Genomic DNA, 27893 nt, shown 5'->3' on the forward strand with positions numbered 1-27893 from the left:
AGTCAACTGTACTCCATCCCACCTGCCCAGAGCCCCAACAACTGCCGTGAACTCCACAGGGTCACCTCAGAGCAGTTCCACTGGGTGACACTCTCTTGGTACTGTGGGTCTGGGTCCTATTTTTGAGGGCAGCCTGCCTGCAATCTGTATGGCTGCTCCAGTGACACACTGTGGGCCTTATCCTGAGCCCTTGCTGATCTCCTATGTCTGCCACTGGCATGCAGCCTGAGGGGATGGCATGATGGCTAGCTCTCATTTCTAGGTCTCTCATGTGATAGACACAGAGCTCAGTTACTCTACTCTTGACCAGGGACATCATATGACCTGCGCCTCACTCTCGTTTGTGACACTTGCATGGGTGACTCATGCATGTCACACTGAACCCAGCAGAAATGGCCCCAGGACAAAGCAGCTATTTTTCCTGGCATTGGAGACTTCTGCATACTTTACTATTCTGTAGTACTTGGCTGGGGATGGTTACATTCAGTAAGCATCTGCAAAGATCTGCTTTGAGTCCCCACTATCTTCCCTTAAGACATGCAGCTTCATTTGTAGATTCCTGGGGTTGGGGGTCTTCATCAGGCGTAGTGGAAGGGAACCCACATGGTGTTCACTCTACTTTAGCCTTGGAGATCACTATGCAGACCAGAATCCTGACTATCCTGCAGCACCAGTGAGGCAGTGCAGGGCCCTAACTCAAGCATCACTCCTGAATACAAAGGGCAAATGGATGCTGAGGAAAGAGGTCCTGGCCCAGCCCTGAGCTAATATAATTCAGCTTGAGCATTCTGACACCACCCAAGTTCTCAGAGCAACTTGTCTGTACTGGAGACCCAAAGAGCAACACGAGCCTGGCCACCACATTATCCTCGCTGCGACTGACACAGGAAGGGAGAACATGCTGCAGTGAGTACCTCTGAGTCTTGGGCTTGCTCAGTGGCCCTTCTGCTCATATTGTAGCTAAAGTCATACTGACTACATGAGGTGGTGAACAGCTGCATCCCACTGCCAGGTGACTTGCCCACCCGGGTCAGAGACTGGTGCCTTCCACCATCTGAGCTACTGCAGCAGCCATGTGCCTGTGGTGTGGCACATTCTGCAGGGCTTTGGTGACTCCATACCTCATTTCCCAGCAGAGCAGAAACACACGCTTCGGAAGCATCACAGATGGCTGTCAGGTCATGACCTCCCTCAAGAGCCAGCACAATCCGGCCACCAGCTAAGCCCATCAGCTGCTTTGTCAGGTACCCAAAACCTGCAAAGGCAGAGGGACACATGAGTGGAGCACTTCAGAAACTTCATGCAGTACCTTCTCTAAGTGCCAGGGATTGCAATGCCATCTCAAGTGATTGAAATCAGCTTAACATGTTCCTAGTTTGGCTTTTGGGTTCCATCTTCGTCCTATTAAGTGTGAATTGTGGTTTCATTGCTGTATCTTCCCCATCCAAAGGCTTTGCACTACCTGTCTTCCTGGGCATCTGATATGCTCTGTGCATACATACACAGGTGGACAGGGGCACGCCCATGTCAATGCTGTATATGGCCACAGAGCTTTCCCAGATCCATGTGTCTGGGTATCTGCTTCCATCTAGGGTCACAGAATCCTCTCTGTGTTCACAGCCCCCACCCAGCACATCACTTGGTGGGCATGGGGATACTACGTACAGCCAGACAGGCTGATGTAGGCGAGGCGCTGGGAAAGCCAGTAAACCAGTGGCCTTCACCAGCCCACTTACCAGCCCAGATTCAGGTCCACACTAGGCTGTAGCCCCGACCTGCTATGAGAAGCTAATGGGCAGAAACTGATGGCAAACCCAGGTGTCTCTGAGGGAAGCAATGATGCAGTTTGCTTGTGGTAACAGACTATAATGCATGGTGGGTACTCTTTGGCCCCTGTCTTGGCTCCGCAGACAGAGTAGTGAGCTCAGAGAGGTACAGACAACTCAAAGGGTGTCTCCTGTCTTATCATTCTTCCTTGCTGAGTCCACATCCTCTCTGGTGAAGGTGGGAGACAAGCTATCCTCTGTGACCAGATACTCTGATAGGCAGAGAGGAGAGAGCAATGCCAGAAGGCACCAGGGCCAGGTGTCAGAACCCTAGGGTCCTTATTGCCTCTGGTCACCATGGTGGGTGAGAAACAGCCAGGCCATTGTGTAGCCCAAGGTGTTACAGCCCAGAGGCTTTCCCCATCTTTTCCATGTGCTGCAGCAGAGCAGAAGCAGAGGCCATAGACGATGCCAGCAGGTTCTTCCATGGAGAAGTGCAGCAGCTATATGATATAAATCCTGCTGATTGGTCCCGTCTCCAGCTACAGCCTAGGAAGACTAGAGGGCCTGCTCCTCTAGCAGAGAACAAAACTCACCACCAAGCACAAGTCAGCTAGGGAGGACTGAGGCCTCACCCTCTGATACTTGGAGAAGAGCTCATGCCCACAGCACAGTGGACAAAAACCTGCCACACGTCTGTGTGAACTTGATGCCCCTTTGAGTTTCTGCCCTAAGGGTAGAGCCTGTGCTTTCAATTCTCAGCCTCCTCTGCTGCTCAGGGCTTGCAGGTGGCTGTTGGCACACTCTCATACTGAGTAAGAAATGCAGCCGATGTCCCTCCTACCACCTCACACTGAACACAAACAATTGTGGGATGAGCAGACATAGGAGGAGGAAAGGTAAACTCTGGTGACTTACATTTGGCAGAGAGATTGTACCCTCCAAGAGGTGTGGGGTGGCCCTCCACAGCATCAAAGCCTGATGACACCAGAACCATATCGGGGGCAAACTCATTTGCGATTGGCATGACCACCGTTCTGCAAAGGACAAGAGAGCACATCACTGGATCAGCAAAGGACATGGCAATTGGAAGACTGTAGTTGTCAAACACATTGTTCTTTGAGGCCTGTGGCAACTGCTGTCTAACCCTCCTATGGTTAGTGGGCTAAGATCTGGTGGCTCCTGCTGAATTGGAAAGAAATCAATGCAAACGCCTTCTGGCCTCTCCCAAACCTTGGCGTGGCTTACCAACTTAGCTCCCTTCCCCACAACAAGAAAAACAGGCGTTTCAGGGCTTTTATCTATGAAAGGCACACTGAGATGGTTACTACTGATGTCAACCCTACCACATCTAGCATCACCTTAGGGACAATCCACTGAGCAGGCCCATGATCGATTATCTACATTAAGTTAGCTACTGGGCTAAAGTATGAGCCATGCTAAACGAGGCTAACATGTCCCATAAGTTGGGTTCCTGGACTGTCAAAGTAAGCTGACACTTACATGCCCCATTCCCTGCTTCCTGACTGTAAATGCAATATGAGCCACACACCCCTCGGCCCCCTACCTCCTTCTCAAGCTCCTGGCTGCTGACTTTCTGGCCATGACACCCTTGTACTGTAAGCCAAAATAAACCTTCCCTTCCTTAAGCAGTTTTTTCCCAACAATGTAGACAGTAACTATGAACTGCACCGCTGACAAGATACAAGGCTCTGGCCATCTTTCTGCAGCTCCGCAGAGGTACAGTCCACATGCGCTTCCAACCCACCTACAGTGCTCTGTGCCCACAGTCAATGGCCGTCTGTGCATGTATGAGAGTGAACTAAAAAGACTCCTAGAATGGCAGAAGGGGAAGCTGATGTCACAGTTAAGAGAGCTGTGTAAAACATGACCATCACTAGTACTTCAATGGCTGAGTCACGCTACCTCTCAATACAAAACCTATCAGCCACGGCCAAGCTGTGGAGCAGGGCCACAAACAAGACCTAGAACTGACCCAGGAAGCCACAAGGCTTCAAGCAGCCTCAGAGGTTGCTTCATTAGATGAGGAATGGCCAACACCAATGTTCAGTGTCCTCTGGGGGCCAACAGGGACCCTGAGAAGGAGGTATTTGTTGTCTTGTAGCTCTCTAACTCAATCCAGGCTGGTGGCTGCCACATCCGGAGGTCACCACCCCAGGTGTCAATGTCATGTAGCACAGCTACCAAGGCCACACCCCGTCTTGACACCCTGCTTTCATGCTCATCTCCACTTGCTCACCATGGCAACCCTACCTCCAAATCCCCTAGGCTGGCGGCCCCTAATATGAGAGCTTGCCTTTTCCTCCGCAGGCCCTTCAGATGTTCAGTACCTCGTCCTTCTTACTACACCGTAGGGGGTGGGGAAGGGGGGAGGGGGAGGCTCTTCTGGCATCGACTGGGTGGTCTGACTTTCTCCCTGATCAAGCTTCAGTCTTTTGGGAACTATAGGAGTAGGGTCCTCACATCTTCACACCTAGAACACTCTGTCCTCATGCATCAAACCTGTCTTTCCTGGATGACTACATGACAACTCAGACACGTTCTCACACATGTCCCCAGCTAGAGCACTCTCTACTACATACCCAAACCTGCTTTTATCTCCAACCTAGTGCTGCTCAACCTTCGTGTTGGAGATTATGATGCACACATTCATTATCAGCCCCAGTACCTCTCAATGCCATGGCTTGTTGCTGTTTGACAAGGTAGTCCCGTTCTCCAGGCCTCTTTACTATTCACTGGACTTGTCCACTCTAACACCCTGCCTACTTCATCCTGGGACCAGGTCTTTTACCCATGCCACAGGAGACAGATCACTTATTATTTAGCAGGAAGAAAACCTTAGCAGCCCCCCAGGGTCAAGGCGAACAGGCAATTTCCTTGGGGACGCCCTTTCCCTCACAATGTTGGCCTGGACCTCATCTCTGGGGGCTACTGAGGCCCCCTGGTGGTTGGAAGCCATCCTCCTCTGCATCACAGAGCTATAAGCTCTATCTCTGGCTCCAAGCAGGTCAAGAGAGGCTGCTGATTCACTGGACTTCCAATGTTCAACTTTACGCTTCTGTTTCTTGACTTCTAAGACCACCATCAACTCACTGCTGAAATTCTATCCCAGGAAGCAGTGGGGTGCCATGATGAACTGCAACTACTTTTTAAAAGGTATGTGACAGTCTGGCCAAATATCTACACAGCCAGCACTCATCTCTCACACATGCAGTCATTCAGAAGGCAGTGGTGACTAAGTGCCACGAGAGTGTGCACTCACAGGGCCCATGTGAATCTTAGCACCACCACTCAAATAGCTGCTTGGAAAAGGCAGCAACAGCAGCGGGTTGTACAGAGGAATGAGGGCTCGAGGTCCACTGGAAGGCACTTGGGCTTTGTAGTTTGAGGCCAGTGTCTCCTCAGTGAGAAAATAAGGATGCCACTGAGACCACCAGTACCACTGACATCTTTGTTAAGCTTCCTGATGACACATGACTCCGTGTCACTGTTGAGGCCTGACACTGAGGACAGTGTATCAGTCTCTGCCTGCCACCCCATGGTGCTCCGCCTGAGCTCCAGGAACTTCAAAGCTGTGTCTGGCTTGAGGCCTGGTTTAAATTATAGTTCCTTTTCTCCTACAAGTCTCTGAGCCTGAGGAGAAAGTGCCGGTCACTTCTGGATCTCATTAGGGGCAATTTTCTTATCTTTTCTTCATCGGAGGCTTGATCCCCTGAAAATGTGACCTGGCAGGAGAGGGCTCTAAGAACAAGGTGCTGCCTTTGAGGCATGCCTTGTCCCAAGGGGCTCCAAAGGGGGAGACTGGAGAATAAAGGAGGAATGAGTCTCTGACCTTCTTTCCCCACCTGATGCCCAGGGAACTATAAATTGTGAACTTCAAAGTGCTACTTTACATTAAAAAAAAAAAAAAAAAAGGACAACCTGAAACAATTTCCCTTTTCAAAGAAGCGATTGAAGCTTTAGAAGGTGCCTCCGTAAGGGATTATCATTCATACACTTTGCTAAACGTTAGAACAGATGTCAGGGTGACTAAGAAAGGCTCACCTCAGAGACTGGCCAGGCAGGTCAGACACTGCAGATACCTGGGCAGAGACACCAGGGGTCAGACTGGGGACCCAGGACCACGGAACTGCAGGCATACTCAAGAAATGCCCCTATGAGAGCAATTCAGGAGGCAAGGAGCAAGGCCTGAGGGTGAGGGCCAGTGGCCCAGTCACCTGGTTGCAAGGACTGGTGTGAGTGGAGGGTACCCATTTACTGTCATCAAGAGTACCATCTTCTTTCTGTGCCAGAACCACCATGCGGCCTTCACAAGCCCTCACCTGCAAACAGCATCAACTCAGAAATAAAGGCCACTAAGTGGGCAATGATTTCCTCTCATGCCACTCCAGTGCTATGCAGAGGACCTGGCTTTGGTGCTAGTCGGTGAGTGAGTGATTGACACCCCCTGGCTCTCCAGACCAAGAAAAGGGCCAGAGGAGAGTGGCAGGTTGCAGTCAGCACGAAGCTTCTAAGGTCTGAGTGATCTCCACCTGCACCCGACAAGCAGCTGATCAGTAGACTTTTGTAATTTCATCAAACGAGACTTGTTATTTCTAGGAAATATTGAGGGGCTGGTTGACTCACATCCATTGGACCCCGACTACCTTTCCAATGGGAATCAGCCTCAAAGGAGCAAGGAGATGCTGGGAATTACTGTTAGACTGGTTCCACAGCTACAGAGCACATGGAAGGTCTACATAAATTTTACAGACACATCTCATCAACTAGGGACACACATACTTGCATACACGCACATACAGGTGCTCATACCTCCAGAGATCTATGTCTCATAGGCATATATACACATGACCACAGGCACACAAAGGCAGGTACACGCATGTATACACAGGAAACAGACTCATAAACACATATACTCACACACACACACCATATACAGAAAGCCACATACCTAGTTCCCTACAGGGATACAAGACACACATACACATGTCTACACACATGTACTTCACACATACAGAGGTCAAGACATGACCCCAGAATTACAGAAGAGGCACAGAAATCCCTGGAGGTCCAGTGACGTTCTTATCCACAATACCAAAAAACAAAACAAAACAAAAACCAAAAACAAAACACGCCTTATGAGATGCAAGGCCCCTTGGGCCCTCCAGAGCCTGGAACCACTCCTGGGATGTGGCCAGTTGGCCTGGAGCCTCCACATTGCACAGCAGCTGGAGAAAGCTGCCATGGTAAAAGAGGAAAGCAGAGGGCCCAGCCATCCACAGTTGGCTGCAGGAATGGCTTCAGTCTGGCTGGCTGGAAATAATAAGGACTATGGATGGCAGAAGTCAATGTTTTTTAAAAGCCTGCAGCCAATCTAAGGGACCATAGCAGCACAAATGATGTGGGAGAGGTGACTCCTGCCTGATTTTCATAAAAATAAAGGGGACATTTCTCCTTTATTAATTTCCACTTTCTATCACTCCACAAAGGGCTTGTGGGAGAGTGAGCAGGAAATGAGAGCTCTGAGATTCACATTGTCAAGTTTGCAGTGATTCATGGACGACTTTCCAGTATAGCAGAAGCCTTTCCTCTAGTCTATCGTCGCCCCACTGGGACCCAAACAGGCTCACCTAAGAAGGGAACTGGTGACCGAAGTAAGAGTACAAAGATCAACCCCAGAGCCCCGAGCCTGCTTGGCGGCCCTGGACTCAGAAGGACCAGTCTCTATGGCTGGTCAGCAGGGTACTCACCTGAAGGCCGCCAGGTACTCTGCATCTCCCATGGGGGGTTCGAGGCCACCCGTGAAAGCCATGTTGACATTGAAACCCACGCCTGGCCCTGTGCCCACCTGTGGCCACAAGGAGAGAAACTGCTGTCACTGACCCTTCAAAGACTACCCGGCACAACTGACACCTGAACTAGGATGTGCTGGGCTGGCATGCCCATATGGATAGGCATGAGTCCTGTGGATCCATGGGTGTGCTCCCCAGTGCCAGGCACTGATGTCACTGAAACAGTTTTCATAGGACTGCAGGTGCTCACAGGCTGTAAACCAGGAGGAATTATCGATAGACATTCCCAAGGACCTGTGTGTTATGTGTGCACACAAGAGTCTGTACCGTGGGACCATCTTCAGAAGGCAGGCTTGTGTGTGTTCCTGGGCCTACCAGGTAGTACCAGATACCAAAAGGACAGAGTGGGACGCAGGTATGCTGTCCAAGGATGCCCCTAAAGACACTGTCCCGGAGGAGCAGCACAGCGACCTTCCTTGTGCATGTGCTTTGTTTGCCCTGAATGGAGCCAGAAATTGGGTGTAGGCTGTCACAGTACACTAGACAAAATTCTGGCCCAAGTCATGTATAGCATAATCCAGGCTACCATTTTCTGGAAGGGTGGTCTAAGCTAAAACAATTGTGAGATGCTGCTTCTGTGGAAGTCAGGTGTGGCCTGTACCTGTCCTATTCTCTAGATAGCTTCAGTATCTGGCTCCAAGCTGGCTTGTCCCCTCAGCTACCCCCAAGGTTTCACACATTCCACCTACCTCATCTGGTGCTCCACTTCCTGGGAAGAAGTTCCCATCGTCATAGCGGTGCAGGGATATGTAGAGAACATTGGGGTCATTGTAGAAGGCCTGCTGGGTCCCATTTCCATGGTGCACATCCTGAGAGACCAAGAGAACTAGCTCAGGGAGAACCAGGCCTCGAATACAGCCCTCACCATCCAGCTGTGCCCTGTACCCTGAGGCAGCAGCTCCTACTAGGAGAACACCCTGGACTCTTCAGCCAGGCTTACAGCCAGGTGCTAGGGGTGCATGCAGCATCATAGAGATGCTGAGGCTGGCGTTGGAGTCCGCAGTGCCTCTGTAACACTGAGCACCAGAGCGTATTCCTGACTTCAGTGCATGGGATAGAGCTAGGCTTCTAGCTGAGCCGAGGCTGTGTCTTCTAACACAGCCATCTGACTAAGCTTATGTGCCTGCCTTATCTGCCATTTCCTCAGGATCACCACTAATTGTGTGTTGGTTACTTACAGCCACATCTCAAAGGTCAGCTGTTCTCAACCTGTGAGTTGCAACCCCTTGGGGTATGTCTGTGTGTCACATATTCGATATCCAGCATATTAGATACTTACATTATGATTCATAACAATAGCCAAATTACAATTATGAAGTAGCAACAAAATAATTTTATGGTTGGGGTCATCACAACATGAGGAACTGTATTAAAGGATCACAGTATTAGGAAGGTTGAGAACCACCAACACAGGGTATATTGCAAATGAACCTAGGTGGCTGTGAGTAACAGGTCCAGGCGCCCAGCCTGAAATAACTAGCTGTGTTCAGATGCCCATGAATCAAGAGGCAGCTTTGGTTTCTGCCAGGCCTGTGGCCACTGTTGTGGACCATGGGAATTAGCTCCCTGGATGGACAGGCTAGGTAGCCCTGTGCTGCATAACTGTGTATGTGTGAAAAGTTTTCTCTTCTATAGGGCCATTTGTGCTCAGTGTAAGATGTGGATGCCTAGCCACTCACAAAGACAAGCGCCTCTCATCCCATTTGTCAGGTCCTTACCATAGGAGGAACCATGGGCAACACTGTGTACAGTAGGGAGTCACAGCAGTGTCTACGTGTGCTAACATCATGCAGTTTAATGCAAAGTGCAGCCCTGGGGAACATTCCCTGGCCCTGGGAAGATGAGACTGTGTATATATGGGTCACCTGCTGACCCAGTTGTTCCCAGAATGTGACTATCATGTCTATGTTGCCACCAACTGCATGGCACTTCTGTCTTTGCCCACATCTCTGCTTGCTCCCTGAGGAAGGGCCAGGTTTCAGGAGGGGACGGGCTCACTGGTGTGTAGAAAACTGCACTGCGTTCCCTGCCTTGCTTGGGCCCTGTTCTGAATCCAAAAAATGACCTGCCTCCTGGTTCATATTTTGTTGCTTCTTTCTAAAACTGAGAAGGGCTTGAAATCCAAATGATATCATTACCTGGCGTGGGCTCAGTAAATTATGTTATGAGACATCAGTACTAAAAGAGCTAGAGCCACTGGCTTCTTACAGCTTTTCATATAACACACAGTTCCTCAGAACAGGGCCACTCAGCATGCTTGTCCCGGAGACCACTTCCCACAGCCAGGACCAAGGTGCTCCAGGCCTGGCAGAAGTCCAGGCTGCCTCACTTCCTGCTGTTTGGAGCTTGTGACACTCAGGCATGTGACTAAGGAGGAGTGCTGATGTCTGGCTCCTCATGGAACCATGTGCTGCTTCTGATGTCTGGCTTAACTCTCAGAGAACAAACACCATTCCATAGTGGGGCTGTAAGAAGCTGCACCATTCAGGAAGATGGAGGCTCAGTCATGTGTGTGAAGTGAGGTTCAGCTAGCACAAATGGACAGCCCAGGTCCATGTCCCCAGGTCAGAGTGTACGGTCAAGGCTGAATATGACTTTCAACCCTCTAGCCTCCTGAGAGACATTGCTGAAGACTAGCCACAGCGGCCTTCCTCGTTGTGGGTACTATCATGGCAGGTCAGAGCCCATGACTGGCTGGATCAGCTGGCCCAAGTCTTGAAGTCAACTTCTAATGGGTGCAGGGTTTACTTCTCTGATCTCTGAGACTATTTCCAGAAAGTTCAGCTCCCCAATTCCAAGTGTCAATAGAGGTGAAGGCCCATGCTCAGACTGTCCACAGGAAAAGGTGGGCATGCATGTACTTCCCAGGCCTGCCTGGGGAGGCAGCCACTTACCCAGTCCACAATGAGAATCTTGCTTACGTTCAGCCTCTGCTGGAGAAGTTTGGCAGCAACTGCCACGGAGTTAAAGTAGCAGAAGCCCCTGCAGAGGAGACGCCTAGTTACTGTTTTTGCATGATGCATAGCATATTGTCTATAGAGTCCTATGAGATTCCGAAGGGCTCAGGTGAAGGCCAGCTGGTTCTTCTGAGGACCTCACCTGATGCTGGCAATTGACCAACAGACACAAAGACAGACTATAGGCCCATGATCCATGCTAAATACTCATTACCATAGATTCACAGCCACATAAGCACATGTACCACATAAGACCCACCCATCAGACACACATACCACCTTCTATAGATACACGCTCACACACCACAGAAAACACTCCTTCCAATATACATATAGGCACACATAAGTGTACAACCCATAGGACACCCACTTACAGAGTCTACACAGAACATACAGCTATACACAAACATACATGCAAATACTACAAATACATAGACATATATACATATACCAGATAAATACACACATGCACAAACACACTGAAGACGCACACAGACACTATTAATGGTTAATACTGGCAAACAAGTGGATCTAGAGTCATCTAAGAGATACCTATTTGGGATTCTGTGATTAGGTCAGCCTCTGGGCAAGGCTCTGAAGAATTATCTTGCTTAAGTTAAACAAGGTGGTGTGAATGGTACTGTTTCTGTGGGCCAGAGACTGGAACCATTGCCCCCCCCCCCCCATCTCTGACACAACCTCCCTGGTGACATACTCATTTCTACCACTTGAACCATCTCTTTGTTAAAGCCAACAGGGAAGCCAAGCGGCTTCAGTGCCCACATTCTTCATCCAACTGCACGAGGGATAATTCCTCAAATCACCTGTCTTACCCTGACTGTGGGCAATGGAGACAAAGTAACACACCCTGGCTGACGTGGTCACTCAGCTCCTGCCTGGGCCCCCAGATGCTCATCCAGCCCTGTAACCCATGTTTTTGTTTGTTTGTTTTTTTCATTAGCATGTCCACTTACATGGGTGTGCTCTCCTCGGCATGGTGTCCTGGGGGACGGACCACAGCAAAGCCATTCTGCAGATGATAGTAGACAGTGGGAAACAGTGAGGAAAAGTCCACAGAAGTCACTACAAACACCATCCATCAGATTCAGAATCCATAGGAGGATGTGGTTTCCTTTGCTACTCATCCCATGACATGGATGGGGAATGAGGTTAGCTGTACTTTATCTTAAAGGAAATCTGGCTCTGTTTTTTGTTTGTTTTGTTTTGTTTTTCTGGGACAGGGTTTTCCTGTGTAGCCTTGGCTGTCCTGGACTCATTTTGTAGGTCGGGCTGGCCTCAAACTCATAGAGATCTGCCTGCCTCTGCCTCCCAGAGTACTGGGATTACAGGTGTGCACCACCATGCCTGGTTTCTGGCTCCATTTTTAAGGAGTCTGCTCAGAGAGCCTGAACTGAGGACAGATAGTAGACCTTCTTGCTCTGTTTCCAAGTGTCTATGGGTCAGGGCTGCAGCCATTGGAGGGGGTGTGGGCTAGGATCTGGGATGGTCTTGTTGCCTGTTGCTCATTAGCAGCCTTGTGGCAGCCATGGAAACAGACAAGAGAGCTGGGCATGGTGGTGCATGGTGTAGCCCCAGCAGGAAGATCAGAAGCTCGAGGCCAGTCTCAGCTACACTGTGAGCTGGAGTTTCCCAGTCCCTAAAACAATTAAGAGTGTTCATGTAGGCTGCTGCTGGGTCCATATCAAGGCCTCACCTAACTGCGACTTAGCTGTGGAGGGAACAGACAGCACACAGAGCACTCGAGTCTACTCACACCCAGAAGGAGCACTACAGAGCTGGCACTAGATGGCATGGTGTGGCAGCACAGCCTACTCCCCATCACTCACACTTTACAGAACCATCTGCACACTGCTGGGGATGCTGCTGTAAAAACACCCAAGCAAGCCTCCGACTCTCACCAGCGCCCAGGAAGTGATCAAGCTGTAACTGAGCACAAAAAGGTCAGCTGACTAATGAGAGTGCTGGGCTAGTGAGCTGGCTCCTTAGGTCAGGGCAAGGCAGTGGCAAGGCTGAGAGGTGGATCCATGGGACAGGGGGCTCTGACACTCAGCACTGCAAACTCACTTCTCATTCTTGGGCCTGCTCTGCACTGAGTCCTCAGGGGTCTAACCAGCCTCAGACTCGCCTGCCTTCTGTACTGAGCAGCAGCTGAGCATAGCAGGAAAACACACCAGCCTCCACAGTGAGCACAAGGGAACTCCCAAGGGGACAAATTCCCCACGAACTTGCTCATAAAAACCTTCCACCCTCAGGCCCACATCTCTGAGCACACCAAGGTGAGTAAGGAAGATGGCATGATGGTTCTGAGGGAGGCCATTGTGGGCTAGCCCTGGGAAGCCTCTCTACATATTTCACTGTGAGCTGAGTCAGACCTTCTTCTCTCACGGAGACCCATTTTCCTTGTAATGATGACCTTCCAACTTGGGGAGGTCTAAGACACTTCTCTAGTAGACAAGGCTTTTCACTCTTGGGAGCAAGGTGGGCAGAAGCTGCCAGTGACAGAGCCTGGACTTCACAGCTGCCTGTTCCTGTGCCCTGTGGACATGACAGGGACCCTAGCTTAGGAAGACACTTTTCTTTTTCTTTCTTTCTTTTTTTTTTTTGGTTTGTTTGTTTTTTCGAGACAGAGACAGGGTTTCCTCTGTGTATCCTTGGCTGTCCTGGACTCACTCTGTGGATCAGGCTGGCCTCAAACTCAGAGATCCGCCTGCCTCTGCCTCCCTGAGTACTGGGATTCCAGTGTGTACCACCGTGCCTGGCTAGGAAGGCATTTCTAATGTGAGTTTAAAAAAAAAGAAAAAAATCCATGATTTCTTCTAGGGTTCAGTATGCTGGGGTGGACCCTAACTTTGCAGCGGTTGTCTGGTTCAGTGAACATCTTGTGGGTGAGACAAATACACAACGGCAGGAGGCTGCAGGGTCCACACGGCACTGGTCTTCAAGATCTGCCACATGCCAACACTGGCACAGGCCAGGGAAGTTATCCAGTTTCTCAGAGACCACAAGGCACTCCCCTTTTACGCTGTCTTACACAAGGTCAGTGTCTGCGCCAGTTTCACACTGTGTAAGGCAGGTGTGACTCCAGCTGCCATGCACTATGCCAGATGCTGCTGTTATGTCAGATCTGGAAATGTCTCATTTTAATCTCAATACAGCTGACACTGAAGAGATGGCTCCATGAACAAAAGCTTGCTAGACTCCTCAGCCTATCGTAAAAGGCCCCACAGATCCATCCCAGAATGTGAACTATATACTTTTTCCAGCATGGAGAGAAGCCTCTCTGCACCAATCCTTTCCAGCCCCTCACCAGAGGGTTAAGGGAAGTAGGCTGACACTCCTTGTGTTGCCCACTCTATTGTGCTGACTGACCTTCAGCTCTCCCGTGGCCACCTTGAAGACCAGCTCCACTACACAGCCTACAGCCAGGCGGGCTGCCCCGGACGAGTGCACCTCATTCCATATGGTGTCGCTATCCACCTGTGAAAACAACACTTCTCAGTGAGTTATATCCTGTATCTCTGTCACCACCATCACACACACACTTCTTTTGGAGATGTGCCAAATCAGGAGACAGAAATAAAAACAAGTTACCAGAAATGCCATGTGCATCCCCTCTGTGATACTCTTCTCCTTTCACTTGCTTCAACAGACCTTACTTTTCCTACCAGAACTAACACTTACGTTAATGAGCAGAAAGTGAAATGGAACAGAAACTATGAGTGGCTCTATTTTGTGTTGGCTAAGAGTAATTAAACGGAACTAGGGCATGAGACATAAAAAAGAACTACCAGGAGCTGGACGCCTGTAATCAGAGCACTCAGGAGGCAGAGGAAGGTGGGTCTCTGGGAGTTCAAGGCCAGCCTGGTCTACAAAGTGAGTCCAGGACAGCCAAGGCTACACAGAAAAATCCTGTCTTGAAAAACTAAAATCAAACCCTAAACCCCCAAACCAAAAAACTACCAGGTCTGTCCAGGTGGCAGAAAGGTGGCCTGTTAACTTCCACTTTTAAATAGCAAACAGGGCCAACCAGTTGTCTACTTACTGGCTCTGGCAAAGGAGAACACATTACAATTTTAAAAAAATTACAGTGTGTGTGTGTGTGTGTGTGTGTGTGTGTGTGTGTATGTGTGTGTATGTGTGTGTACATGGGTATGCATACATAAAATGCATTCTTGTAGCGGTCTTAGGACAGCTTGCAGGAGTCAGTTCTCTCCTTTTACTAGGTGAGTCTGGAGGACTGAACTCGGGTTGTCATGTTGAGATAAGTGTCCTTACCTGCAGAGCCATCTTGCTGGCCCAGGAAAATGAATTTTTAAGGTCTGGCTACTGGGGAACAAGACAAGACATTCCTCTACTGGGTCTACAGGGAAGCGCAAGACAGGAGTCTAGGCAGGGACCAGAGGGCTGCGATGGCAGGGCACAGGAACAACTCTCTGCACATGTGCCCTTGTGGCTACTTAGGGCTTGGGCCAGATACACTGAGATTTAGGCCCTTGCTAGGGAGTTGTAGCCTGGGGGAGACAATAGGGAGCTGCTTGGCTAACAGCTGCTTAACTTCTTAAATCTGAGGATCGCCAGATCCTCACATACAGCACCTCTGAGCACTCCAAGAATCTCGGAATTCAGAGCCACAACTATCCCTCCATCTCTAGTCTGGGCCTTCAACGCCATCTGCTAAATGACATATACTGATCAGTGAGGAGGAGAACTCTTTCCAACTTTTCCACAAGTTTCACTCTCAGAGACAGATGATTTAAAATTCCTTTATATGGGTAAAGATACTGCTGAAGGGCCTATGTTCTTTAAATAGCTCCCAAATATCAAAGGAATGCCTGCTGGGAGGCATCAGTACTCAATGCTGAGACACTGGCCTGTGTTCCTATGCAAACCAACTTTGGTGGAAGAATCAAATCATTATGATCAGCTCATTATAATATCAAAAGTGACAGTGCAGGAGATACTCCATAGCTGCCTTGTGACATCCAGGGGGTGGCAATGTCCTGGGCAGCCCAGGCTAGAGGCTATAAACTCAGTAATCATTTCCTTCCCAAGTATGAGGAGAGAGCCTAGCTTTCTTAAAGAGCCTAGCTAAGACATGGGCTTAGAAAGGATCATGCATGACATCTGCCTGCTTTTCCAGGACTTTCTGTAGACTGTGCTCTCCGGGCATCACAGGTAAATGTCTGTAGCCTGGCTAATCCCCCTTCTGCACAGAGGAAAGAATGAACCCTTAGACAATCCCCACCCAAGGATCCCAGGCTGCTGAGACCTGACAAGACTCTTCTGCTGTTTTATTCCTCTTTCTGTCCACCAGCTGCTTCCCTTGGCGTGGTACTGAGAAGCTATCTTGTTTAGTCAGGATGGTGATGCAAATGTGGAATGGGAGCTATAGAAAAGTGCTTTCTTTATAGGAAGTACAGACATAGGTGGAAGGGAAACACAAGCATCTGGGAAACGAAACTGACAATGGAGCATGGCACAGGCAAATCTGGGTGAGCCCTGGGAACCAGGGTGTCAGGCTGCAGGTGGGAGGAGGTATATGACTGCAGAGTCCAGACCACACTCCCAGAGAGGGTTGGGGCAAGAGCAGAGAAAGTCAAGAACACAGGCCCTTACAAGCTTGGAATTCACACTAATGAGGTAAGCAAAACAGAAGTGTTTTTAATTTGGTTTGAAAAAAAAAAAGGTCAAAACTTTCAAACTTTTACTTAACAGAGCTAAGAAAGATTTGAGTTTTAAATTCTGAGAGAATTATTACATGAAGGAAATGGCAGTGAAAAACTGCTTCCAGGAACAGAGGAGGCCTGCCCTTGGGTGCCTACTCCTCATCCCACACGGGCCTCAGTTCTCCCACAGCATCTGTATTGCTCTTTCTGACACCTCAGAGAGTGGGCAGAAGGAAAACTGAGTCCATGGCTAAACCGGAGGACCAAGAGTCCACTCAGGCCAGAGCCTGCAGCCTGTCTTGCTGCCTGGGGCCTATGTAAAAAACCTGAAGATCCCAACTCCCCTCTTTAGGCTGGGTCCCATGGACTCCACTCCATCTGTGCACTGTGTCTGCACTCATCCAGCATGCCTGCTGCACCTCAGATCTGGGGTTAGTTGTGCAAAAGTCTGCCTGGGTTCGACCCCCAGGTCTGATCCTGCATTTAGTTTTCAGTACAAATTATAAATGCTGCCTTGCACAGGACCCTCTGGCTGCAGGGCAGTGCAAATCCAAATCTTTTCAAGTTGGGCCAAAAATTTGCCCCGAATTAAGAGATTGCAGCCTATTTACAATACAAAACAGAATAACTCCAGCAGGGCTTGGTGGTGGTACGAATAGATGCCATCGATTCTCTTTCTGACGGGGCAATTTTCAAAGCAGCGATTTCTGTAAAGACTCAGGAAGAAAACAATTTTGTTTCATTTCCATAACAGAATCCAGACCTCAGCTTCATCCCACGATCTGTGATCAAACACAGTGCAGGTTTGGCTAGGACAACTTTGGCCATGTACTGGCCCAACACACAGTTGTGCAGTGGGACACCAAGGGTCAGAAGATCAGACAGGAGGCTTGGTCCCACTCTTTCATGCCAGAGGCAGGAGTACAGACCCTCTGCCTCCCGAGGCTGGTCTGGCCGTAGAGGCGGAGGCTGTACAGGTAGGGTGGATGCCTTGACGGCCAAGTCCTCTGCAAATCATGTGCCTCAGTCTGTTCTCCAAGTGATTAGCTACTCATCGCACCTCATTATAGAAATACAAGGCCACCACAAACCAGACAATGGCTTACAAATGTCACCTGATCCATGAGTATGCTGCACAAAAGACTCTGTCTGGAGTACAAGTTAGAAAGTGGCACAGAGCAGCCCACTCTGTCCCAAGAAGCCTCAGCGGCCTGTGTGGACAAGAGCACAGCACTGCTGGGGATGTAGGCCATGATGCACAGTCTACATATGAGGTGCACAAGAGCTGCGGCCTAGCAAGACTCCAGATGCAATTTCAGAAAACCTTTCCCAAAGAAAGGTGCTTGAGTTTGGTTGGGGGGGGAAAAAAAAGCTCCCTGCTCTCAGTTCCTTTGAAGCCTCACACTGCCCCGCCTGCCCCATAGTACTGTTTATGGAAAACACCTGGCAGCCATTACCCACTTGAGAGAGCAAGGCAATGATTTCTGTGACCACTGGGGCTCTGAGAACAAACAGGACATTATTTACACATTAAAGAAATACTTACCCCAACACCACCACAAGGAAGCCTGACAAACACGGAGGTAAGTGAGCCTGTGGGAAGAAGACAGGGTCAGAAGATCCGGGCAGCCCTGGCTCTGTGAGTGTCTAGTTGGTACAGCATGCTGTGGACCCCAGGACAAGACACGTCCTTACAGCCCCACTGGCTCAACCGCAAGCCTCTACCACCAGGCAGCAAGTGCAAGGAGAATGGCTCTGCCAAAGTCTGAGAGGAAGCAGCTTTTCGTGGTTGGGTGCCACAGGAGGTGGTAGTGGGCCTCCCAGGAGCTGGCACAGCTCTGCACAACCCAGACATCACACTGCCCACAGATCCTTTGGTCTGGGGAAGCTTGTTTGTACCGGACAGTGCTCTTTTTATAGCACAGAACCTCTTCCATTGAGTGCTGGCAGATCTGGGCATAACACAGGAACAAGGCCATACCTGCATATTTCCTGCCACTATCAGTCCCCAAATTCATACTGAGGCAACAGCACTGTTGTGGCCCTCTACTTCCTGATGTTTCCTGAAGGCTGATGCTTGGCTCCTACCTGGGCCAGCTTCTTACTACCCCTGTCCCCTGCCTCAAGTAGCTAAGCACCCACAGCCCAGGTCCAAGGCTTGGTCCTTATTTACATATAAAAATATGGGAGGCAGAACAGGGCCATTAAATGAATCTTTCCTTCAGTGACAGGTGGGGAGCAAGTAAAAATTCTCTAAACTCTGCACACACAGGTTCTTGCAGCAGAGGGGTATCTCCAGGGGAGTAACAGCTGGTCATGTAGGGGAGCTGTACAGGGAAGAAACTAGTGTCTTATGTGATGCCCATCCTTTCCAAAAACCAACAGCACAGGAAACAGGTAGGCTGGGAAAGTCTGGGCCTTTGGAATAAGGCGGGGAAGGAGGAGGGGCATGGACTACAAGCCCCACCCTACCTTCTCAGTGCATACTATCCAACTGTAGTCCTTATGGGTCTGTATCACAGACTGAAGCCATAGTACAGGGATCAGCCAGGCATGGAGTGACTGTGGAACAGCCCTTTTGCTACCACTGCACACCCTGACAAAGGAACAGCAGTGCTATGACACGGAGAGTTCCGTTGCCCAGGAACCGAGACTTCCTTCAGGAAATGCACACTGGTTATATGGCAGTATAACTATAAAAGTACATTCCCCTTTGAAATGATAGCCAACACTGTGTACATTACAGATGCCAATTACTGGAATATTCTCATGTTCATTATCCAGCCAGCAGAAGGGAAAAGGGAGGATCATCATATGCTAAGCACAGAGAGCGCATCATGCTCACACGGAAGAGCTTTCCTGTCACTGCCAGCTGCACTCAAGGGTTCCTGCTCGAGACTGAGCATCTTTTACCCCAGCAGAGGCTACAGCCTAGCTCTATCTGTCACAACCATTTCAATCAGGCTGCAAAACATGCCTGAAGTCTAGTCTTAAGGATGATGACTTTTGGCCTATTCACAGCAGAGAGCTGGCTGATAGTTTCGGGTGTGAATGGGGCAGGAAAGGCATGGGGCTTGCCCTCTGTAACTCATTCTCTGTGGGAGCCAGCTTTTTAGAGGTCTGCCTTTCCTGCTTTATCGTCACCCGAACACAGGCTCTCTTCTTCAGCACTGCTGTTAGGCGCCTGCCTCCCTGCTTCTAGGGATGGTGACTGGCCCACCACACCTGCCATTCACTTCAGCCCCAGGCAGAATGGCCCACCAGTGAAGAACTACCAAGGGTCTTTGTACAAGGTGGAGAAATGTGTGGACTGGATTGAAAAGGAAAGAAAAAAAAAACCCACAGCAGTATTTATGGCTACTTTAACAAAACTTGGGATAACTGCTATTACTATGTCTCAGATACTCAGGTCAAGGATATTTGTGAAGGTCTGTTGTGAGGACACTGTAGAAACTTAACCATGGCCTTGAGGGGCTAGATGGCGATGGACTAGGTACCTTCCACACTGCCAAAGTGCCAAGTTTAGCAGGAAGAAAAAGGACACCAAGTGAGCAACTCAGATGGGCACCGCTTGTACACAATGGCACAGGGTGTGGCAACGCAGACAATGCAGACACTGGTATGCCTGCTGGGGCACAGGGATGGGTATAGGGTGTGGGGAGAATGTTCTAATAAAGAGACCCATGTAGAAATGTGCTTCAGTAAAGCAGTACTGGCCACAAAGTGAGGTGGGCAGCGAGGGTCGTGCCTTGCACACAGGCACTTCTGTTCCACAGGGTACACATCTAGTTCTAGTCCTCTGTTCTGATAACCTAGTTTGAAACTAGCTTCAGGAAATTATCTTGTTGAAAACTTTGGTGGGTCAGGGATGGGTTAGCTGAGGAAATAGCATGCTCTAGGAGAGCGCTTGTCTAGCTGACCCCTGCCCAGCTCCTGTGAGATGGAACCTGTTCGTCAACTCCAACTGGAGAAGTCCCGTCTTGAGCAAAGGTCCTGCCTCATTCTGGGATCTGCACACTACCTCTGTCTGTAGAGCATCACCAGAGCTGAGGACACTAAGTACAGCCTAAGCTGCCAGGCAAGCACTGTGCTGTCTGTTCTTGATCTAGTGTGGAGCCCACACTGGCATCTCAGGATGGGCAGTGTGGCTCTGTATGAGCCTAGCATCAGAGTTTTGAGGGCATTACTTGCTGGGAACTTTTATGGTCAGTGACCTTTGGATGGGCCAGTCTCTTGCAGAGGGGTCCCTTGCTTCTGACTGAGCGCACAAAGGGCCCACTAGGGGAGTGTGGGAGGGAGATGGGCTTAATGCAGCCCAAGAATGGTCCCCACTGTGGAACCATTACCTGAAGTCAGAGTCCCAAGGCAGAGACCACCAGCCCTAGCTCTGTGCTCTCTACCATCTATAGTCCTGGACCACTGCAAAAGTCACTCTGAGCTGCTGGGGTCTGTGGGGTAAGTCAGGTAGACGATGTGGGGTGCACTCAGGGATTACACAGTGCCCCACAGTTTGTCAAAGCCTACTTTTATTGGATAAAGACCCTAGTGGTAAGGCATAGTAAACCTCTGCTAGCCAGAACCTGCCCATAAGGGTGCTGACTGACAGGGCCAAGACACAGACTAGGGGAGTCTGCAACCAATGGCCTCAGTGTGGCCAGGCCTGGGACAGTCCAAGTCTCCTATGGGCCTTCCTCCCAGAAGTCTTAGAAAGGAACTGCAGACAGGGCAAGAGCTAGGCACTCTGGTTTCTCCTGAACAGCTTCTAGAAATGACTGCAGCTCCAGGCTTCTCTGCACCCATGACCTTAGCAAGACACAACCTTCCTGTCCTATCTAGCCACACAGTGGTCCCAGCTGCAGGAGCCAAGGGCTGGAAACATCACTTGCAGGAGATCAAACCTGGTAGGGATGTAAGGAAGGTGTCGAGTACCTAGAAGTTTCTTACTGTCCAGTTTCTGTCTGTTGAGAGGGTTTGTGCCATAGAGGAGTGTGTGGGCCTCTGAGTGCACTGTCTGTAGCTCTTCCAAAGTGGCCTTGCGTCCTCGGATGCACTGTGGGGACACAAGGTGAGAACATGTTTCTGTGTCAGCTCAATCTCTGCTTCAGCAGATGATCGCCCCAGAGGGAATGTAGTTGGAATATGGGGATGGGCATATGGTTACTGCATTATTGAAAAGGAGAAACAAAACAACACATAACACAGTATTTCAAAATATTTTAGATGGATTACATTTTAATCATAGCTTTGAAAAACATTTAGAGATAATTCTAGTTTTCAACGTTATACCCTTCACTGCCACACAAATGATTTTCAACAAATTATTACTTTGCTTTCTGAAACCAGGGTCTGGGCTTAAAATAGCAGGGAGTGTCACAGGTGAGGAGGGCTGCCTGAGCTACTTCTCAAGGGGACTCAGGGCACTGCTCCTAGTGCCCTCCCTGCGGCTCCCCCTTGTGCATGGCTGACACAGTGAAGTCTGTGCTTGCATTGGGAGGTGACTAGGAGTCCTATGCTCTCACATTTCCACAAAGGCGCTAAGGCAGGTTATATGGTTGTCCTGTTTTCTCAGATATTTGCACTCTCACCCCTGCTTGGCTAAGAATTGGCCTCACAGTCCCTGTCTAGTGCACTTTCCCGGGAGGGGACAAGACAGTAGTGAACGCTGGCAACTGACATGCCTCAGGGCAGCATCTTGCTGAGCAGGATGGCTGGTTTACCCTGCAAGCCCAGCTGGAACAAGAGAGGAAAGGATTTTTCTCATTGCTGTGTACACTGGCCAATGCTGCCCCCCAGTGGATAGATTTCCAAAGCAGGTGCCTGTGGCCTTGCCTCACCCCTGTTCATCACCACCTACCCAGAGGGCCTTCGGGAGTAGGTGTGGGTCTGATTTGGGACATCCCCAAAAGTGAGGTACAATGAGAATGGTAAGGGAACAGAGGTTGTGAGCCCTAGAAAATCTGAATTCTCTAGTGCATAAGGGAGGGCAGTGGGCTCACAGAGAGGAAACAGAAATAACTGTGCTGTTCCATGAGGCAGCAAGACTCCTGTGCCCTAATCTATGCTGGTGTGTAGGACAATTCGAGGGACAGATGGAGGGTTTCCTAACTGAGGAGAAGACACAACGGATTCCCCTGGCAGGTACCATAGGCAATCCTGAGAGGTGGGCGATGTCAGCCCTACTGTACAGATGGGGAAAGAAGACCCACCCGAGACTAACAGCTCCCAGGCACAGGGCCCTTGTCTCTGTGCCTGTTCTACACAAACCCATCCTCCTTCCTCAGAGCTTAGGACTCCTGAGTGCACAGGACCTGGGCACAGCACACCTGCTGTGTCCTGTGGGAGGGAGGGGGGTGAGGAGAACAAGGAGAGGCTCAACATGATCTTGGACAGAGTCATTTTGTATGTGACCAGCTCTGTTGTGGCCAGGTGTGGAGTGACTGGACGCCACTGGCAGGTAGGCCAGTCCTTCTGAGAACAATCATGGCAGCTGGGGAAATTGAGGACCAGGACCAAGAGAGACAACACTACTGGAGCCTTTCCACATAGTTCCTTGGGCAGAAGGCCCAGCATAAAGTCATCAGAGGCAAAGCTAGCCAGGCTGGGGGTCACTTTCCATGCAGGCCACTGCCTCATAGAACCTTCCATTTGAGGAAGAACAAGCCCAGAGCGCTGCACACCCTCAAAGCAGCTTTATGATGTGTTAACAACAGGAGAACACAGGCTGAATGAAGTTGATAGGCCTGATGGGACATGTGGGTTGATCTTCCCTCTGGGTCTTGGATCCTTCCCTTACTGCGTAAGTATGAATGCACATACTGGTCAGCCACAGAGAGCATGCTGGGAAGTAAGTAGGAAGAAGGCAGGGGCAGCCATGGGGAATAGCATGACACTGTGGTATTGAGGAGCCCAGCACAGTGGTGGCAGCTTCTGTAGAAGATACAGAAGCTTAAGGAAACGGTTTGGACTCCGCCATGGGAAGCAGGCAGTGTGCCCCCAAGGGCTCATGGAAAGGAAGCTACATGCCCAACATGGTAGTGCTGGCACTGTGGGTCCTGCAAGAGGTGGGTCTGGCAGGTGACTGGGAAATGAGAACTTGACCCTCAGAACTTATTATGGCCTGGGCCTATATGAGGGGGCACCAAACATGAGGAACTATATTAAAGGGTCACAGAATTAGGGAGATTGAGAACCACTGTCCTACAGGATGTGGTAGGAATAAAGACTAGTTAACCCTGGGCCAAGCTGGGTGTCCTTGTGCTTCCACTTAAACCAAACTAGGAGAATAGAGAGTGCGGACCAATAGGCCTTCCCGCCCAATCTCCTCCCACCTGTTCTCAAATGAACAGGTTGTCACAGAGAAAGGCCAGCCCACACAGCAAGCAGTCTCTTTTCTGCTTCTCTGTTATGTTGTGGCTTAGTTAGGGATTCTCACAAGATACTGGTGTCTTGGTTTGGACTCTCCAGCTACCAGAACTGTGAGGTGATAAAACAAACCTCTTTGCTGTATAAAGTACAAGCCTCAGGTATTCTATCACACTAACAGAAAAGGTGCCAAAACGGGTTTCTCAAAAGCCAACAGACAGTAGGCCTGAAACCTCTCCATTACTACGACATGAATACAGAGTGACAGAGACCGTAAATACAGCAGGCTGGAGGCCATGTTCAGGAATAAGCAAGACAAAAGCATTCCTCTGTCCCCACAGATCCTGTACCTCACACTTGCCACGGAGGCCAGTCTCCTGCAGGCGGGACCAGATGCTCTGGATCCTCCCAGCATGCTCTGGGTGGCTGTTGGTGTTCCCACAGGTGCACTGATGCTTCAACATCAGCGTGTCATATACAAGGCCTGCAGTGGAGCAGAGCTGAAGTCAGAGCAGTGCCCAGGGCTGAGGCAGCCAATGCTAGACGGTGGCCCTGGGACAGCAGCAGAACTCCCAGGAGGGAACAGGGCAGAGTTGGTTCTCAGCTCAAGTCCACCCTATCCCCTTTCCAGGCTGGTATTAGAGGATCTGGATAAAAGCAGAGTTGGAGACAGACCCAGCACTGGCCAACATTCCAGCTCAGAAAGACTGTGGCTACACCATAGGGCCAACCTGACCAGGCAGCACTGAGGTCTGGGTGGCCTCTGGACTACACTGACTTCTAGGAATTATAGGTGTTGGCCCTTCAAGGCCTGTCTGCCTGGTCACTGGCCAGGCTCTGCATTAAGCAGATCTGTTGGGTGGGCACTGTCTAAGGTACCCTGTGGCCCAGGCCAGCATGAGTTTTGTGGCTTGTCAATAGCCACCTGCCAGAGCAGCCGGACATGGGGTGAGAGGTGGCAGGTATGGGCTTACTCAAGACAGACACAAGAATACAAAGGGAGCTGGACCTCATATGTGAGATCACAAACATGCCTATCCGAAATGAGCAGATACATGAACACAGCTTAGGAGCCAGCCATGACTGGCCCCAGAGCAGCACAAACAGGAAGGTCTCTTCTAAATAGCCAGAGAGCACCGAGCACGCAAGTTGTCACCAAGGTATCATGACAGTGTCTCTTATCTGAGCTGCAGGATTTAAGGACATGCTAATTTCAGTCAATGGCCAAATGCTCACAGACAGAACATTTGATGGGTTTTGTGAGGGCCGCCATTAACGGGTTTTGGGGGGGGGGGGAGGGAGTAATATTAATTTCTAGATACTACCAATGAAACTTCTCCCTAACAGGAAGTTTCCTCCTAAGACAAGAATGTGGCTGTAGTTGTAGTGTTCTACAAGAAGACATTTTATAAGACCTGTGAAGGATCAAGCCATTCTATATTTGCATAACTTTCCTTCATTTCATTAGAAAGAAACCTTAAATCAAAACACTATGTATGAAGACCCATCCTAGCTTCCCTGCTTGTCACCATAGACAACTCTTGGAAGAGGTGGTGTGGCCCTCTTGCAGGGACAGTCTCTGACCCTGCTCTATGCAGCTGTGGCCCACACTCCTCTGCTGAGCTCACTCCACGGACCTTGTAGGAGCAAGCTAAGGTGCCACTCAAGATGCTACTGCCAGCCCACAGGGCAGATGCAATGTCAGAGTGGGAGAGAGGTCCAGAGTCAGTTCAGGTCTTGCTACACTCTGCTGCAACAGGGCTCTGCACCGAACACTGTGTAGGAGGTCACTGGGGCCTCATGGAAATGCTGCTGTCCTAGGCTTGATTTAGAGGGATGTATGCAGAAGAATGAAGCTGTTATTGATGCTGACCGAGAATGGAGCTGGGAAGCTCCCTGCCAGCACACACACAGGGGGAACTATTTCTGTGGGGAAAGACAAGGAGGTTTTCTGAGTGGTGGCTAGCCTTAGAGTAATAGCATCATGGTGTGGCCCCATGACTGAGTGGTTCATGCCTGGCATGGCGTTGGCTGCTTGTCTCTCGACAGCCTGGCTTGTATGCTTCTCAGACTCAGCTGTAGGGTGCTCCCATAGCCTTTCCTGGGGGACTTGCTCCACAGCACCCTACCCCAAGCAAGAGGTCAGGAGTTACCTGTGGTGAACCTTGGTTTGGTGGGGGGTTCCTGGACTGACATGGGGAAGGTGGCAGATGCCGGGGAGGACTGTGCCCGGGACAGAGGTCTGTGGCTGCCAAACGATACAGGAATGCCGGCAGCCTCCATAGACGCCTGGTAGTTCCTTAGCTGGTGGATCCTCTGCTGCTCCAGCAGGAGAGCTTGCTGCAGGGCAGGAAAGAGGGCCATTAGTGGCAGTCAGTGACACTTACTACACAGTCACCCCTAGCTACTGACAGGCCTCTCCACTGTAGGACAGCTAACCATGGATGCACGCCTGCTTACCATGGCCATGATCTGAGCAGGGTCACAGAAGAGAAGGTATTGGGTACACAGGCCCTGCTTAAGAGGATGAGGGGCCCTGGTCCAGGTGGGGCTCGGGAAGAGTTCTCTAAGGAGATGGTGAGCAATGGGGGAGGGGCCAGTATTGGGCAGGGGTCAGGTCCTTGGCTGGGAGAATCACTCTGGCCAGAGTGAAAATGGGACAGTGAGTATACATTGCCACGCCTCCACAGGTTCTTCTGGTATTGAAAGGGTGACTAATCTGTGGGCCAAACTGAGCAGAAGAGCAAAGGCAGACACAGAAGTGCAAACTCTTTATTGTTTAATGTGTTCCCACACTGGCCTCTGACCACTCTAGTCTTCTCAGGCTAGGAAGGGCAGAACTGTAGGAGAGATCAAGGGACATGCTACTAAGGGTTCAGGTGTCTAGGGGAGAGGATTGGATTGACAAGGGCACACTGTGGGGGAGGCAGAATATAACTGGGTGTCTGTGAAGCATCGGGTCACCACACACTGAGGGATGTAGACCCTAATGGGGACTCTGGGGACTGACTGAGGTACATGTCCCTTTGGGAAGTGAGCCAGCTGGGAGGAATGAGGCAGAGATGGGATTCCCAAGGTTGGCCTGCCCAGAGGAAGCCACTTCCTAGGGCCCCAAGATAGCTGAAAAAGGAAGCGTGGCATCCCACGCCACTGCTGCACATTAAAAGGAAGTCCAATAGAAGTCTGTGCCCACTCCCACAAACCTCATCCCAAGCCCTATTTGATGGACAGATCTTATGGCCTTGGAAAATACTCATTCCTGAGAAGCAGGGCACAGCCCAGAGCTGTGAGCAGAGGAGGGGACCTTTACCTAGAAATCTGCAGTCTTCTGCAGACAGGATTGCGAACTGCAGACACTGGGCCACAGTAGGGAGGCAGATCACCTCCTGTAGGAGGGAGGGCCATAAACACCCTTGCAGAAGCAGAAGCACTAGGGCCTCAGAGCTTGCATCAGATCCCTCTGTGCACTTCCACAAACTGTCTGTGACTGACGTCCCATGAAAGAGTTTTACTGGTTGTTCTCTAGAGAATACAGGAAGTAAGAACTCCTAAGGACTATCTCATGCTTGGATCATCTGGTGTCTAGGAGACACCAGTCCCAAAAGCAGCTACTGAAATACTCTGACGTACGTCTGTGTGGTAAAAGAATACTGGGTTTCAATGAAGGCAAGTAGGCATTGGCTTCCTCTGAGGGTCTACTTCAGACATGACAAACTTGTCTCCATGTCCCTGTGGGTCCATCAACCTGAGGCAGAGACAGTCCTAGCCACTAAGTGTCCTGAGTGCCTGGCTCACAAGATCTGTGGCATTTATCACTCTGTTGACTCTACTAGACCTTAAAGAACAGAGGTCATATGATAGGAGCTAAGCATCCCCAGAGTCAAGTGGGCCACCTTTGCCCAAGACATCACAGACCTTGATGCCGGGGACAGAATATGGGACCTATTCCCAATGCAGATATTTAGGAGAATCTAAGCCACCCTCATGCTGTGGTGCCTCCCTAGCTGTTCCAGGGACCATATGGGAATGTAAGCCAGCAGGTGCCTGCTGGAGGAAGGAGCCTTGATGTTCTGCTATTACCAAGTGCTATGGAGAAGCAGCAGTGGTAGTACATCTAGAGTGTCATGAGGCTGAGGAGGGGCTTGGCTGGGAGAGGCCTGGAGCCCAGCAAGCAGGTACACTTGTGAGCCTACGCCCTACAACAGTGCCCAGGTGCTGCTTCTTGGGAATACAACTGGAGTCCACGAT

At 50.2% G+C, this 27893-nt stretch overlaps 1 protein-coding gene across 1 annotated transcript in view; it reads right to left on the reverse strand.

Moving 5' to 3' along the window:
• Hdac4 (histone deacetylase 4) overlaps positions 1 to 27893 on the reverse strand; it is a 211594-nt gene that overhangs the window by 11944 nt on the left and 171757 nt on the right. The window contains exons 13-23 of the mRNA XM_051154365.1: positions 25799 to 25985; positions 23996 to 24129; positions 21213 to 21333; positions 17830 to 17876; positions 13987 to 14094; positions 11571 to 11626; positions 10534 to 10621; positions 8329 to 8448; positions 7538 to 7635; positions 2685 to 2803; positions 1122 to 1255 (exon numbers count right to left, since the gene is read on the reverse strand). Coding sequence (XP_051010322.1) covers positions 1122 to 1255; positions 2685 to 2803; positions 7538 to 7635; positions 8329 to 8448; positions 10534 to 10621; positions 11571 to 11626; positions 13987 to 14094; positions 17830 to 17876; positions 21213 to 21333; positions 23996 to 24129; positions 25799 to 25985 — 1212 coding nt within the window. The remainder of the gene's footprint in view (positions 1 to 1121; positions 1256 to 2684; positions 2804 to 7537; positions 7636 to 8328; positions 8449 to 10533; positions 10622 to 11570; positions 11627 to 13986; positions 14095 to 17829; positions 17877 to 21212; positions 21334 to 23995; positions 24130 to 25798; positions 25986 to 27893) is intronic.

Source organism: Acomys russatus, chromosome 12 (genome assembly GCF_903995435.1).
Source record: "Acomys russatus chromosome 12, mAcoRus1.1, whole genome shotgun sequence".
Lineage (NCBI taxonomy): Eukaryota > Metazoa > Chordata > Mammalia > Rodentia > Muridae > Acomys > Acomys russatus.